The sequence below is a fragment of the Bubalus bubalis genome, chromosome 2 (genome assembly GCF_019923935.1).
Source record: "Bubalus bubalis isolate 160015118507 breed Murrah chromosome 2, NDDB_SH_1, whole genome shotgun sequence".
In the NCBI taxonomy this organism is placed as follows: domain Eukaryota; kingdom Metazoa; phylum Chordata; class Mammalia; order Artiodactyla; family Bovidae; genus Bubalus; species Bubalus bubalis.
The window spans coordinates 53,063,213-53,079,207 of record NC_059158.1 but is presented as its reverse complement, the minus strand read 5'-3'; the positions used below and the strand labels follow the sequence as shown (position 1 = coordinate 53,079,207).

At 37.8% G+C, this 15,995-nt stretch overlaps 1 protein-coding gene across 8 annotated transcripts in view; it reads left to right on the top strand.

Moving 5' to 3' along the window:
- HERC2 (HECT and RLD domain containing E3 ubiquitin protein ligase 2) overlaps positions 1–15,995 on the top strand; it is a 238,331-nt gene that overhangs the window by 131,206 nt on the left and 91,130 nt on the right. For all 8 annotated transcript variants that reach the window (XM_044932091.2, XM_044932094.2, XM_044932108.2 and 5 more), the window contains 10 exons: positions 1,690–1,957; positions 2,104–2,240; positions 2,702–2,800; positions 4,908–5,076; positions 5,177–5,302; positions 6,772–6,880; positions 6,997–7,136; positions 13,869–14,059; positions 15,670–15,775; positions 15,871–15,962. In XM_044932091.2, coding sequence (XP_044788026.2) covers positions 1,690–1,957; positions 2,104–2,240; positions 2,702–2,800; positions 4,908–5,076; positions 5,177–5,302; positions 6,772–6,880; positions 6,997–7,136; positions 13,869–14,059; positions 15,670–15,775; positions 15,871–15,962 — 1,437 coding nt within the window. The remainder of the gene's footprint in view (positions 1–1,689; positions 1,958–2,103; positions 2,241–2,701; positions 2,801–4,907; positions 5,077–5,176; positions 5,303–6,771; positions 6,881–6,996; positions 7,137–13,868; positions 14,060–15,669; positions 15,776–15,870; positions 15,963–15,995) is intronic.

Sequence of the window (15,995 nt, the reverse complement as noted above, 5' to 3'; positions counted from 1 at the left end):
GAATCCCCTCTCCCTTGATCCTGATGGAAATTCAGGTGACATTTTATTGTTCTATATGAAATGTCTTTTATTTTCTTTTGTAGATGGTTCAGTACGTGGTAGTTTTCTTCAGTCTTAAGGAGGTTGGTTCTAGAATTTTTGGTGATGATTTATCGTTTTCTCCTTAGGGCTGGCTCCTAGTCTCTAATTCTGTGAGATTTAGGACCTCTTCCAGTGGAAACCTTTGTGTCTTGACCAAAATGCTGAAACTTCGTTGGACTGGGATGGCATGCCATCTTCTTAGCACTGGGTCTCCCAGCAGTTTCTTCTGGCTGGGCCCCTCAGTCTCACACATGCTCAGCTTTGCAGTCAGCCCAGGATTTGAGGTCGCACGTTTTGTGGTTCTCCCTCACCCGTCCTTGCTCGAGCAGGTCGCCACCCAGTGACACTGCCCCTGTTAGTGGCTTCCCTGTGGGCTTCCCTTGTGCTCAAGGTTGCCCCTATTCCTGTTTTCTCCAGGGTATTCAAACAGTTTTTAAGAATATTTTGACCAAAATTCATAATTATTACCAAATCTGGAAGACCCAGCAGTGGCCACAGGACTGGAAAAGGTCAGTCCTCATCCTGATTCCCAAGAAGGGTAGTACCAAAAAAATGTTCTAACCATCAGAAAATTGCACTCATCTCCCAAGCTAGTAAGATCATATTTAAAGTCTTGCCTACTAGGCTTTAGCATTATGCCAACCAAGAACTTCCAGATATCCAAGCTGGGTTTAGTAAAGGCAGAGGAATCAGAGATCAAATTGCCCGACTTCGTTGGGTCATAGAGAAAGCAAGGGAATTCCAGAAAAATATGCACCTCTGTTTCATTGACTACGCTAAACCTTTGACTGTGTGGATCATAACAAACTGGGAAAGCTCTTAAGAAGATGGGAATACCAGACCATCTTGTTTCTCTCCTGAGAAACCTGTATGTGGGTCAAGAAGCAACAGTTAGAACCCTGTATGGAACAACTGATTGGTTTAGGATTGAGAAAGGAGTCCGACAGGGCTGTCTGTTGTAACTCTGTTTATTTAACCATTATGCTGAGCACATCCCAAGAGAAATGTCAGACTGGATGAGTTACAAGCTGGAATCAAGATAGACGGGAGAAACATCAACAACTTCAGATAGGCGGTTTCCTCTAATGGTGGAAAGTGAAGAGGAACTAAAGAACCTCTTGATAAGTGTAAAGGAGGAGAAAAAACTTAAAACTCAGTATTAAACTAAGATCATGGCATCTAGCCCCATTACTTTATGGCAAATACTGACTTGTCTTTGGGAAGGGCGAGGGTCTGTTTCTCCCACCCCATCAAACCTCTCACCTTTGTTCACCTTGGCTTGTTGCTCACTCATAGCTCAGTGCTTCTGTGAAGTTTCCTTAGTGGACATTGCTAATTTGGTAATTTATGAGGTAGACTGTGTGTACTGAAGCAGAAGTTATTGGGCCATTGAATCTTTCCACTGCATTAAACTGTGAAAGTTGTCTTTTTTTAAACATGTTTTATCCATTCATTTAAAAATACACATAAAAAAAAATAAAATAAAAATACACATGTAAGCCTAGGTTTCTATATTTCTGCACTGCAGTTTGTTGTAGTAGTCTGTACTTTCCATTTCTCTAGACTTCTTAGTCCCTTGATTTACAAACTCTGCTTTCATTTGCCCAGGCGGCTGCCTTGGCTGTGTGTCAGTGTCTGGCTGTGGAGTCTACCCACCCATTGAGCCCTGTGTTTGAAGACTGCAGCTCCAGTGAGGCCACGACCCCTGTCCCTGTGCAGCATATTCGCCCAGTCAGAGCAAAGAAGCACAAGCAGTCTCCTGGTCCTGTTCTGCCTATTGTAGTTCAGCTCATGGAAATGGGATTTCCTAGAAGGAACATAGAGTTTGCACTCAAGTCACTCACTGGTGCCTCTGGGAATGCTGCTGGCTTGCCAGGTACTATATTTTCCTTATGGTTGTTTGACTTAATGTGCCTACCCTTCTGTTCGTAGGCTTCCCTTGAAATACTAATGTCAGAGGCCCCTCGGGCACGCAATCGCTGTGGTCCTCATGGTGGTTGTGCTGTGTGTGCTTGCTCCTAGGAGTGGAAGCCTTGGTTGGGTGGCTGTTGGACCATGCTGATGTGCAGGTCACGGATCTCTCGGATGCAGACACAGGGTCTGAGGAATGTTCAGACGAGGAGGTGGTGGAGGATGTGGATGACACGGCCTATGCTATGGTCTGTGCTTCCCTTGTGCCCATCTGTTCTGAGTTCTGGATTCCTCTGCACTACTCCATGGGGCCTGTCTGTGGTTCTGCTGGGCATGTGGCAAAGCTACTAAGTGCTGCCTGAAATTTCTGTGCCTTAATTACTTTTAGCTTTAACATCTGTTGATGTTGGGCTGCCATTAGAGAAGATCTTAAAAAAATCATTATTTACATGACATATTTACTTCTGATTTGAGTAAGTTGTTTTATGGGACTGATTTGGAATTGCCTCAGAAATTTTCTGTACTTTCAGCTTTTGAGATTTATTCTGCTTACAGTGCTGTTGCTATTAGTCTTTATTTAAGTGAAGAATTTTATAGTGAAAACATAGAATATTATTACTTTTTTAATATTATGGATTTCACTTACTACTTTCTTTTTAAGTAGGTTTATCTGGTTCACCATTTAAAAAAAAGTATTTATCTTTTGTAGTCCACTGGTGCTGTTGTAACAGAGAGCCAGACTTATAAAAAGCGAGCTGATTTCTTAAGCAACGATGATTATGCTGTGTATGTGAGAGAGAATATTCAGGTGAGTAATGGTATTGGGCTAGAACCTTGATTGCTTAGGTTTTCATTCAGCAAATGTTTGAGCATCTCAGAAAGTCAGAGAGGGAGGGCCCAGCACATACCAGGGGAGGAACTGTGACTGGAGCAGAGGGCAGAGGAGCAGATGTGCATAAAGTGGCTTGTCCACAATGATGTGGCACACACACCTGTGCTTCCTGATTACCCCTATTCTGGACACTTTTATAATCTATTTTTGCTTTTTTTTTTTTTATATTACTCTTCTTGCCATCTAATTGTAAATTTTAGCTATGCTTTTTGTGTAGTCCTTTTCCATCTTAAATTCTTTCTTTTCATATTTTAGTTCTTTTGTTATAGTTAGAATGTGTGTGTGTGCTAAGTCGCTTTAGTTGTGTCTGACTCTTTGCAACCCCATGGACTGTAGCCCACCAGGCTCCTCTGTCCATGGGATTTTCCAGGCAAGAATACTGGAGTGAATTGCCATGCCCTCCTCTCTAGTTAGTGTGAAAGTGAAAGTTGCTCAGTTGCACTGGTGATCCCATGGATTATATAGTCCATGGAATTCTCCAAGCCAGAATATTGGAGAGGGTAGCCTTTCCCTTCTCCAGGAGATCTTCCCAACCCAGGGATCGAACCCAGGTCTCCTGCATTACTGCTGCTGCTAAGTCACTTGAGTCGTGTCCAACTCTGTGTGACCCCATAGACGGCAGCCCACCAGGCTCCCCCGTCCCTGGGATTCTCCAGGCAAGAACACTGGAGTGGGTTGCCATTTCCTTGTCCAATGCATGAAAGTGAAAAGTGAAAGTAAAGTCGCTCAGTCGTGTCTGACTCTTTGCGACCCCGTGGACTGCAGCCCACCAGGCTCCTCCGTCCATGGGATTTTTCAGGCAAGAGCACTGGAGTGGGGTGCCATTGCCTGAGCCGCCAGGGAAGCCCAAGAGTACTGGAGAGGGTAGCCTATCCCTTCTCCAGCAGATCTTCCCGACCCATTAGTATACTTCAATGAAAATCCCGGAAATGGTCTCATTTCTCCTCTAAATAAGTCAACAACATGTATCTCTAAATAAAGGATTTTATTTTTAACATACTGACAGTACTGTTACTTAACATTGCCTAACAAAGTAAACAGTAATTCCTTACTATTATCTCATTATCTAATTCTGGCTCAGATTTTCCCAGTTTTTTCCAAAAATAGCTTGTTACAATAATTTTTTAAGATTTAGATACAAATAAGATTACACCCACATTTGGGTGATGTGTATTTTTAACCCAGAACCATTTTTTACTCTTTTTTTTTTTCTTTTCATGCCATTTATTTGTGACTAAAATTATGTTGTCCCACATCTTCCTCCCTGTCCTCTGCATCTCCTGTAAAGTCAGAATGAGGGCTGGAGGCTGATTGGACTTCGGCTGCATCTTGGGAAAGACTGGATTGTATTATGGCCCGCCATGCAGTGTTGTCATCTGTACCATCCAGTCTATTAATTGTCCATCTTGGAGCTTTAGTAGTGATTAATGTTATTATCGAGATAATGCTATTATCTAAATAATAATGTTATTATCTATTATGCATAATAGTGATTTTCTAAATTTGTCATTCCTTCCAAATTTATTATCTAGAGTTCTGTACATTGAAAAAAGCTTTATCAACTCTTGTCACTGTAAAATAGTTTGTATAGGAAAGGCAGAATAGGTGGTTGCTTTTTGTTTGCTTGTATTATGAATTTTCAGTTGTGTATTGGTAATCCTATACTATAAAAAGATGACCAAGAAACCTTTAATTTGCTTATATGATGAGTTTCTTGGCTGTTATGGATTTGATGTGTTTCAGTCATTTTTCCTCTTGGTCAGGTTGTTCTTTTGAGGGAACCCATTGATCTTTTTGATAGCTCCCTTGCTTTCTGGCACAGATTGATCCAAATTCATCTTATATATTTCCTGCCCCAAACATCAAGCCAGGCAGTTTTCTTAAGAGTTCTGGTGCCATTTTGTGTAAAATTATTGAGAGCATGCTGGGTGCTAGAGGAAATTCTTTCTTAGGATAGAGTAATGCTGCTTTACAATTGATCGTTTCACCTATACATTGGACTGTATTTTTAACTTAATTTTAGGTGGGAATGATGGTTAGATGCTGTCGAACATATGAAGAGGTGTGTGAAGGAGATGTGGGCAAAGTCATCAAATTGGATAGGGATGGATTACATGACCTCAATGTGCAGTGTGATTGGCAGCAGAAAGGAGGCACTTACTGGGTTAGGTATATTCATGTGGAACTTATAGGTGAGAGCATTCTTTATTAAGTTCTTTTGACTTTCTTAATTAGATTCAGAGTTCCCCAAAATGAATGCTAATTATATATTTTTTTTATTGGAATCTCTAGGCTATCCTCCACCAAGTTCTCCTTCTCACATCAAAATTGGTGATAAAGTTCGTGTCAAAGCCTCAGTCACAACACCAAAGTACAAGTGGGGATCTGTGACTCATCAAAGTGTGGGGGTTGTGAAAGGTAGTATTACCTAGGCAAGAAAACTCCCAAGGGCTTAGCTTTTCATCAACTAATATAAACTCTTTTTTTCATTCAAGGGCAGGAAAAACAAGCCTTATGATATATACATAGTATTCTTTTGCTTTTCAGTACTCTGTAGAGCTGCAGCACACCTGTTATTGGACAGAGTCGGGTGTATTAACTCATTGCAGATGGGAGAATGCATACCCTGGAAATGGGGTGTCTTCATAAGTGGTGTAACAAAGACTAATGGAATTTGCATTTGGTATTTTTGGGGAGGGTTCAGGAAATTGGGTTAATTCTAAGAATGGATATCTTAATAAATACTGTTTAGAAGGAAGAGATAATGGACTTATGATGAGGTTATGCTTGGCAAGGAAGCAGTTGTTTATACTAATCAGGATGGGCTTGTGGTTTGGATTAGATTGAATGTGACCAGATATGTTAAAAGAGTGGTTTTGTTTTTACCTCAGTCTGTTACAGTCTCAGGGTGGCCTTGTGTTGGGGTTCTTTGAAGTTCTGTCAATCCTGCCAAATGGCTAGCTCCCTCTGCGTTTTTCTCTCTTTCAATAAATTTTAAGAAACAGATTTGTGCAAATGATAGAAGTTAGCAACTGGAAACACAAAATTTTCCTCACTTTATGTTTAATGTGATATTCTTGAGATTTCAAATCAAACATGGCACCCTTTAAATGATATACATATCCATTTTAACAGTTGCATGAGAAATGATTAAGTATTTGTGTGGTTTTATTTTATCTTAAATTTGCTCTCAGTGCCATTTTTCTTTGTTTTTTCTTCCTTCATTCTTGTAGGAAAACCCCTTACTGTACAGCTTAGATTAAAAATGGCCACAATGGTGGTACTTTCCCAGTGGGCCAGGGGTATTAGTGTTTCTTAGATTACATAAGAACAATTATTTAATATTTTACTTTAACAGTTTTCGGTTTTGTTTAACAGTTTTCTGAAGCGATTCTTCAAAGCTTTACAAATCAAAGCAAAGATAAATTTAAAGAATAACTTGATGTAGAAGTTAATATTTAGAGTAGCTTTCACCAAAGGGCAGTAGATATATTATTAATGTAATTTTTATTCCCTAAGATACTGAATGGAGTTTTTGCTTGGTGTAATTAAATGAACCTTCTTATTGTAGAAAATTTTTAACGTATACAAAAATAGAGACTATAGTATAAAGAACTTCTGTGTACTCATCACCTGGCATCAACAGTTGACAACTACTGGCCAAAGTTGTTCGTCCATGATCCTCTCCCTCCATTATTTTGAAGCTAATTCCCAATTGACATCATGCGTTAGTTCATCCAAAAGTGTCTTAGTATGCCTCTGTAAAAGAGAAGTACTCTTTGTAAAACAAAAATAACTATAATACAGTGTCACATAGCTAGGTATAGATTTAATTTTAGGTTTTTGTTGGTGACAGAGATGTTTCAAACAATTTCTGTCTGTCCTAGCTTTCAGTGCCAATGGAAAAGATGTTATTGTCGACTTTCCTCAGCAGTCTCACTGGACTGGGCTGCTATCAGAAATGGAATTGGTACCTAGTGTTCACCCTGGGGTTACGTGAGTTTTATTTTTATATTGCTAGATTTCTTTGGGAGGAATGGTTTTCTTTGGAATTAAATTTGATAGCTGACCTCATGTTTTTCTTATCAACTCAATGGCTATTTTAAAAATAGGTGTGATGGCTGTCAGATGTTTCCCATCAATGGATCTAGATTCAAATGCAGAAACTGTGATGACTTTGATTTTTGTGAAGCTTGCTTCAAAACCAGAAAACACAACACCAGACATACATTTGGCAGAATAAATGAACCAGGTATAGTAGACTGGTTATCTTCTCTTTCAACAGACTATTATTAATGAGGTAATTATTGTGGATACTTAATTTTCCTCTTTAAAGTTCATATTGGTGAGCACTATACTGTGTACACAGTGAGACAGGAAAGATGGTCCTGCCCACTTGATGAATTGCAGTTTTTTTTTTCCAAGTAATGAGTAGTCCATGGAACTAGAATAACAGTGTTGTTTGCTTGTATTTTTATAAAGAGTAAATGGACTCAAGAAACTAATAAATGTTTTGTTGGATGGGATGTAGAATTGGGTAGACTTATTTGTATGTCTTTTAGTATATATATGTATTTTTTTATTATGGTAAAATATATGCAACATAAAATTTGCCATTTTAATCACTTCTAAGTGTATAATTAAGAGAATATTGCACACTGTCAACAGTCAGTATTTTTAAGACTTTTTCACCATTCCAATATAGGAGTGTACCAATTAAGCAATAATGCCCATTCTTCCCTTCCCCAATCCCTGGCGACCTCTTATCCACTTTCTGTCTCTGAATTAGACAGAGACAGGTACCTCATTTATAAGTGTAACCACACAAAATTTGTGTTTTTGTGTATCTGACTTATTTCACCTTAGATTATGTTTCTAGGGTTCATCCATGTTACATAGCGTGTATCAGAATTTAATTTCATCTTATGACTAATAGTCCATTGTATGTATGTATCACATTTTGCTTATCCAGTCCTCTATTAATGGATATTTGGGTCGTTTATACCTTTCAGCTATTGTGAATAATGTTGCTATGAACACTGATAGGCAAATGTGTCCCTATTTCAAAACTAGGAGTAGAATTGCAGGGCCATTCTGTAGTTCTTTAACTTTTTAAGGAACCATCAAAATGTTTTCCACAGTGACTGCAACATTTTACGTTCCTACCAGCAGTGGGCTTCCCTGGTGGCTCAGACGGTAAAGCGTCTGCCTGCAGTGCGGGAGACCCGGGTTCGATCCCTGGTTTGGGAAGATACCCTGGAGAAGGAAATGGCAACCCACTCCAGTACTCTTGCCTGGAAAATTCCATGGACTGAGGAGCCTGGTAGGCTACAGTCCATGGGGTCGCAAAGAGTCAGACTCGACTGAGCGACTTCACTTTCACTTTTTTTCACCAGCAGTATATGAGGATGCTGGTTTTTCCATATGCTCACCATTTTATTTTCTTTCCTCTTTTTTGAAGCCATGCTAATGGTGAGAAGTGATTTTGATTTTTGAGTTTCCCTAGTGATAAATGGCATTGAGCCTCTTTTCATGTGCTTTTTGCTATTTGTATATCTTTGGCAAAAGGGTGTGTCAGCTCAGTTTCAAAACTTTTGATGTCAGTTTGCAGGAATTCTTTATGTGTTGTGGGCATCAAATCAGATATGTGATTTGCAAATATTATACCCTATTCTGTTGGTTTTCTTTTCACCCTCTTGATAGGATTCTGTGATAAAAGTTTTACATTTTAATGAATTTTAATTTATTGTTTCTTTTGTTTGTCTGTACCATTTGATGTCCTACTTATTTCTGGGTCCACTTCAGAAATCACTGCTAAATCCAAAGTTGTGAAAATCCGTCCCTATGTTTATAAGAGGTTTATAGTTTGAACCACTTGGAGTTAATTTCTATACATAGTATAATATGTAATTTCATCCTTTTAAGTATGTGTATCCAGTTTTTCCAAAACTATTTGTTGAGAAAACTGTCCTTTCACTATTGAATGGTCTTGGCACCCTTTCTGAAAATCAGTTGACCATAGGTGTGAGAGTGTTTTCCTGGGTTCTCTAGTCTACTCTGTTGGTCTTTTTGCCTATCCTTACATCAGTACCACACCATGACACTGTGATTATTGTAGCTTTTGTAGTAAGTCTTGAAATTGGGAAATGTAAATCTTTCAGCCTTCTTCTTTTTCAAGAAGGGTTTTAACTATTTGGTGTCCCTTGGAAGTCAATATGAATTTGGGGATGGATTCTACTTCTATGAAAAATAGTATTTTGATAGGAATTGCATGTACTCTGTATATCACTTTGGACAGAATTGTCAGTTGTCTTTGCTTAGATCTTCTTTAGTTTCTTTCATCAGTGTTTTGTGATTAGTGTATAAGTCTTGTGTGTTCTTGGTTGAATTTATTTCTAAGTGTTTATTTTTCATGCTATATTAAATTATTATTTTAAAATTCCTCCTTGAAATATCTATTGCCAGTGCATAGAAACACACACTACACATGTTCAGTATATAGTTTCGACACATTTTGCTTGTTGAATTTATATCTAACAACTTAGAAGAATTTATTTTCTCTAACTGAGCTTGTTTTGTTTTGGCTTTTTTTGTAGAGTCTTTATTAGTTTTCTGTGTGTAAGATATATGTGTTGTCTGTGATCTGGGATAGTCTTACTTTTTCTTCCTTTCCAATTTGGATACCTTATATTTCTTTTTCCTGCCTTACTGCTTCAGCTAAGTGTTTCAGTACAAAGTTGAATAGAAGTGGCAAAAATGGGCATCTTTGTCTTGTTTTTTGACTTATCATAGGGGGAGCTTTCAGTTTTTAAGTATTATGTACAATGTTAGCTGAAGGTTTTTCATAAATAGCTTTTATCATGTTGAGAATGTTCTTTTATAGTCCTAATTTATAATGCCTTTTTATCTTTATGAAGGAGATCTGTAGTATCTGCAGAGCTATCTCCTTTTCAAGGCTAACTTTTCTTGTGTGTGTGTGTGTGTTTTTATCAGTGTGCCATGGGTTTATAAATTTTACTAGGCTTTTCACAGAAGCAAGTTTTGACTTTGAATTCATGTCTCTCATATCTTTATCATTTCTTTTTCCTGTAGAATTTAGGTTTAGGGTGTTTCTCCCCTCCCTCTGAATGCTTAGTTCATTAATTTCTCACTTTTATCTTTTATGATATTTGAACTTACAATTTTTAATTTATGTTTAACCATAAGCTGTATCTTATAATACTGATAGGTAGTAATATTTCATCATTTAAAAATATCCTTAAAATTCCATTGTAATTATTTTCTTGTATTCATTGTTTTAAAAGTTTCAAAGAGGTCAGCATTTCCTACCTGTATCTTTTTACTAGTTTCTGCATTGCATTCAGATGTGTATCCTGATTAATCTTTGACATGGGGGAAGCTTTTGAACTTCCCTGGTGGCTCAGAGGTTATATAGCATCTGCCTCCAATGCGGGAGACCCGGGCTTGATCCCTGGATCGGGAAGATCCCCTGGAGAAGGAAATGGTAACCCACTCCAGTATTCTTGCCTGAAGAATCCCATGGACAGAGAAGCCTGGTAGGCTACAGTCCATGGGGTTGCAAAGAGTCGAACATGACTGAGGGACTTCACTTTCTTTCTTTCTTTCTTTGTTTAATCATAGGACTTCGCATATCATGGGATTTTACACATGTGTTATGCATGTCTGAAAAAATGTCTTCTGCAGTTCTGTGGTGAAGTTAGTGTTTGCTTAGTGTATCTTTTTGTGGCCTTTTGCCCTCAGTCTTTCTGTAATCTTGTATTTTAGTTATATCGCTTGAAGTTTGCAATTTTTAAAAAATTCCAGTGTGATGGTCTTTGTCTCTTATTTTGATCATTTAGGTATTTGTTTACATTGAAGGCAGTTATTGAAATATATATTTGTAAATTGATCAGCTTTTCAGTGCTTTTTTGTTATTGCTCTTCCGTCTGTTTTCTGTTCCCTTTTTTTTTCCCATTCCATCTTCCTTTGGCCTTCTAAGTTCTTCGTTATTTAGCCAACCACCCCATCTCTCACCACCCTTCACAACACATGCTCTCACTGGCCTAGAAGTTAAACATTTTTAGTGTATATTCATGTACTATAAGAGTACTGTATATTATATACATTTTTGGTATTAGTAGTTACTTAAGATATTATGATACCCTTTTTGTCTTATAAACCTAATCATTATTTAGTATTTTTATCCTCCTCCTAAGCAGTGCAAGGATCTGAGATCCCTTTAACTTAATTAACCATCATTCTGACTTAAATTACCATGTTTTTATTACTGTGTTTAAAAATTTCACACATACTCATCTTAATATAAGACATAGGATTGTTATTTTTTGTTGTCGGTATTGATTTTTTTTTCCCCACATACTTTATATTTGTTGTTGTGTAGTCACTAAGTTGTGTCCAACTCTTTGCAACCCCATGGACTGCAGTTTTTCTCTATTCCTTTCTGTATGTTTCATTTTTCATCTGTCATTATTTTTGTCCTGCCTGAAGAATAGCCCTTAATATTTTATTCAATATTGATGATTATGAATTATGTTTTTGGGTGTCTTTATTTCTTCTTTATTTACAAATTTTTTTTTGTTGGGACTTATAGCACTTTAACGGAGAAGGCAGTGGCACCCCACTCCAGTACTCTTGCCTGGAAAATCCCATGGACGGAGGGGCCTGGTAGGCTGCAGTCCATGGGGTCGCTGAGGGTCGGACACGACTGAGTGACTTCACTTTCACTTTTCACTTTCATGCATTGGAGAAGGAAATGGCAACCCACTCCAGTGTTCTTGCCTGGAGAATCCCAGGGTTGGGGGAGCCTGGTGGGCTGCCGTCTATGGGGTCGCACAGAGTCGGACACGACTGGGGCGACTTAGCAGCAGCAGCAGCACAGCACTTTAAAAATACTATTCCATTGTAATTAGGTTTATATCATTTCAGCTGAAATCATTTTAGTTATTATTCCGTTAAAGCTATTTATTCTTTATATTTCCCCTTAATCTGCTTTTGAGATACTCTTGTTTTTATCTTACACAAATCTTACATATGCATATATACATATTTCTTTGTATTTATCTTTCTTGCAGTTAGTAATGCTTTTAATTAATTAATTGTCCAGCTTTTTTGAGCTATAATTGACATATGACATTGTATAAGTATAAAGTGTTCAGTGGAATGCTTTGGTACACATATATTGCAAAATGATTACTGCAGCAAGGTTGGTAGTTAACACATCCATCACTTCTCATTATAACTACCCGTTTTTTGGTGTGTGTGGTAAAAAAATTTAAGGTTTATTTTTCCAGCTTTCAAAGTAGGGCTTTTAAAATCTGTGCTTTGATATCTTTTGTTTGTTTTGGACAATTTCCCGTCATCCAGTATTTTTTCTATTATTAATCTCTGCCCTATTTTCTTTTCCTTCTTTTTTGGGATTCTTCTTTCTGATAAGATAGATCTTATTTCTGTTTATTAAATTTTTCACATCATTTATGTTTTCTAAACTTATGCTCTTCAGTTCTTCATTATAGATAATTTTTGCTAGTTCTCTTTTTCATCTGAGTCTAGTCTGCTGGTAAACCTATTCATTGAGTTTTTTATTTTAATTGCTGTATTAAGCAGTTCTCATCTTTTAAAAAATAATTTTCAATTCTCTGCTGAAATATTCAGTGTCTTATCTTTTCAAACATACTAAGTATAGTTATTATAAAATTTGTACTTTATAATTCTATCTGGAGCCTCTGTGAGTCTCTCTCTATTGTCTGTCATTTGTCATAGGTTGTAGTCATGTTCCCTTGTCTCCTCATTTTCCATCATGTACTGGACATATGGTAACAAAAGTTACTTCTTGAATCAATTTGAGGCCTAGGATGCTACCTTTCTCCAGAGATGGAGGGAGAGAGGGTTGATCTTCTCAGTAATTGGTGCATGTGTGTTTTGTAAGTTACTTCAGTTGAGTCAGACTTTTTTTGCAACCCTGTTGATGTAGTCTGCCAGGGTCTTCTATCCATGGGATTCTCCTGGTGAGAATACTGGTGGAGGTTGCCATACCCTCCTCGGGGATCAGGGGATCTTCCTGATGCCCAGGGATTGAACCCCTCTCTCTCATATCTCCTTCGTCTGCAGGCAGGTTCTTTACCACTTGGGAATTTTAGGTAATTGGCGTAAGAATTAACATCTGGGCTCACCTCAGCCCAGTTTCGTTGATGGAGATGATTTCATGCAGAACTGCAATCTGGAAACAGACAGATAACTTTGTAGAGTTAACTCTTCTCTTCCTCTGTGGTTCTTCCCATTGAGACCCTAGCTCAGAGTGTGAGTTTTTCTTTGTGTTTCTTCTTTCGTGATGGGCTGTGCTGTGTGTCCTGTTTAAGGCTCCCCTTAGAAACTGACAAATACCACTGGGGAAAAGCATTTTTTGATTCACAGAGTAGCTCATTCTGACACTTTTCATCTTAGCCTTCCTCCAATTCTGGTCCCACAATTCTTTATCAGCTTGTTTACTCTGATACTTGCAAGATTTATTCATCTTTAAATGTTTTGTCTGCCTCTTCTACTTGTCCTCAATGGAAGAGATAGATCAATTTCCAGATTTGCCATTTATGAAAGTAGAAACTTTTCAAGTTTGTTTTTATTGCATTTATGAAAACTTTAAAAAAAATGTCTTCTGTAAGCACAGTAATTACTGAACTTCATACCCCGCTTATATATATATCCTTCTATCTGGAGATATATCACTCTGTTGTTACTTGAGGGAGTCAAGTGGAATAAATCATAGTATTATATGAACTTCATCTCATAAATTGGGATAAAATACCTTGGCTAGGTTTTTTGAAGCCGTTTAAGTATTATGTAATAGCTCCTTCTAATTTGGAAACTTACTCTTTCCTTGAAGTAAGGACCTCAATAAAAAATTCTTTATTTCTTGGTTGTGAAGTTTCTGTTCTACAAGCATTAACACTGTCTGGCCATCATTAAATAGGACAGTCTGCAATATTTTGTGGCCGTTCTGGAAAACAGCTGAAACGCTGTCACAACAGTCAGCCAGGAATGCTGCTGGATAGCTGGGCACGGATGGTGAAGAGTCTAAACGTGTCGTCCTCTGTGAACCAAGCCTCTCGTCTTATTGATGGCAGTGAGCCCTGCTGGCAGTCCTCTGGTTCACAAGGAAAGGTAGTGTGCCATGGGGGCATGTCCAAAAACACTTTTGTTTAGAAGTGTTACGTTTTAGAGCTTGAACACAAACTTTGAAAATCCTATGAAGGTATACTGGGATGTCACCTGTCAGTACTCATTTTATATTTTAGTTCATAATTATTTTAACAGTACAGAGTAATATGCCATTTACTTTTCATTGTCAGAGATTTTAAAAAATATAAATGATAGATTTTATCTAACTGATAGAGAGTTTAATAGGGCTTTGTTTTGTTTTACTCCCCCACATAAAATGTATGAGTTCAGATTCTGCTTCTTGTTAGAAGTTTTTCTAATATACCCTAATAAATATATGTTTATTTTTTAGAATGTTATTTTAATTGCACTTATATGTGGGCGTGCCTCATCTAGCCATGAAGGTTAGACTTGGAGAACGGTGCTTTTGCTCTACTTTGATTCTAATGTTTTCTGTAACCCACCCATTGATGGATATTAATGGACCACCCTAGGTCAAAAGGCTATAAACACATCATTTCTGGGGCATAGAGGGAGGCTTTCTTCTAATAAACAAGTAATGGAGTAGAATACTTATTTCTTTTTCTTTTATTTATTTATTTATTTTTTTGCCATTTCCTTTTTTTTTTTTTATTTTATTTTGTTTTTAAACTTTACATAATTGTATTAGTTTTGCCAAATATCAAAATGAATCTGCCACAGGTATACATGTGCTCCCCATCCTGAACCCTCCTCCCTCCTCCCTCCCCATTCCATCCCTCTGGGTCGTCCCAGTACACCAGCCCCAAGCATCCAGTATCATGCATCAAACCTGGACTGGCAACTCGTTTCATACATGATATTTTACATGTTTCAATGTCATTCTCCCAAATCTTCCCACCCTCTCCCTCTCCCGCAGAGTCCATAAAACTGTTCTATACGTCAGTGTCTCTTTTGCTGTCTCGTACACAGGGTTATTGTTACCATCTTTCTAAATTCCATATATATGCGTTAGTATACTGTATTGGTGTTTTTCTTTCTGGCTTACTTCACTCTGTATAATAGGCTCCAGTTTCATCCACCTCATTAGAACTGATTCAAATGTGTTCTTTTTAATGGCTGAGTAATACTCCATTGTGTATATGTACCACAGCTTTCTTATCCATTCATCTGCTGATGGACATCTAGGTTGCTTCCATGTCCTGGCTATTATAAACAGTGCTGCGATGAACATTGGGGTACACGTGTCTCTTTCCCTTCTGGTTTCCTCAGTGTGTATGCCCAGCAGTGGGATTGCTGGATCATAAGGCAGTTCTATTTCCAGTTTTTTAAGGAATCGCCACACTGTTCTCCATAGTGGCTGTACTAGTTTGCATTCCCACCAGCAGTGGAAGAGGGTTCCCTTTTCTCCACACCCTCTCCAGCATTTATTACTTGTAGACTTTTGGATCGCAGCCATTCTGACTGGTGTGAAATGGTACCTCATAGTGGTTTTGATTTGCATTTCTCTGATAATGAGTGATGTTGAGCATCTTTTCATGTGTTTGTTAGCCATCTGTATGTCTTCTTTGGAGAAATGTCTATTTAGTTCTTTGGCCCATTTTTTGATTGGGTCATTTCTTTTTCTTTTAAAGCATTGGATTCGTTTGGAGATTTTCCCAGATGTTCTTGTTCACAGATTAAAAATGATTGTAGATCCTGCTGACAGTAGCTACATGCCTTCCCTGGTTGTTGTGTCAGGTAATTGAGTTACTTTACTCAAAAAAGTATCTTCTGTTATATAATGAAAACTCCTTTGTCTGATTCCTTTATGCTCCTGTCCCTTTATTTCCTAGGTGGAAATTCACTAAATAACCTAATTGAATTAAAGACAATCAACATCAACCCCACTGACACCACAGTATCTCTTCTGAATGACTGCACAGAGGTGAGTAGATTAGATAGTGTTCCTCTTTTTTAA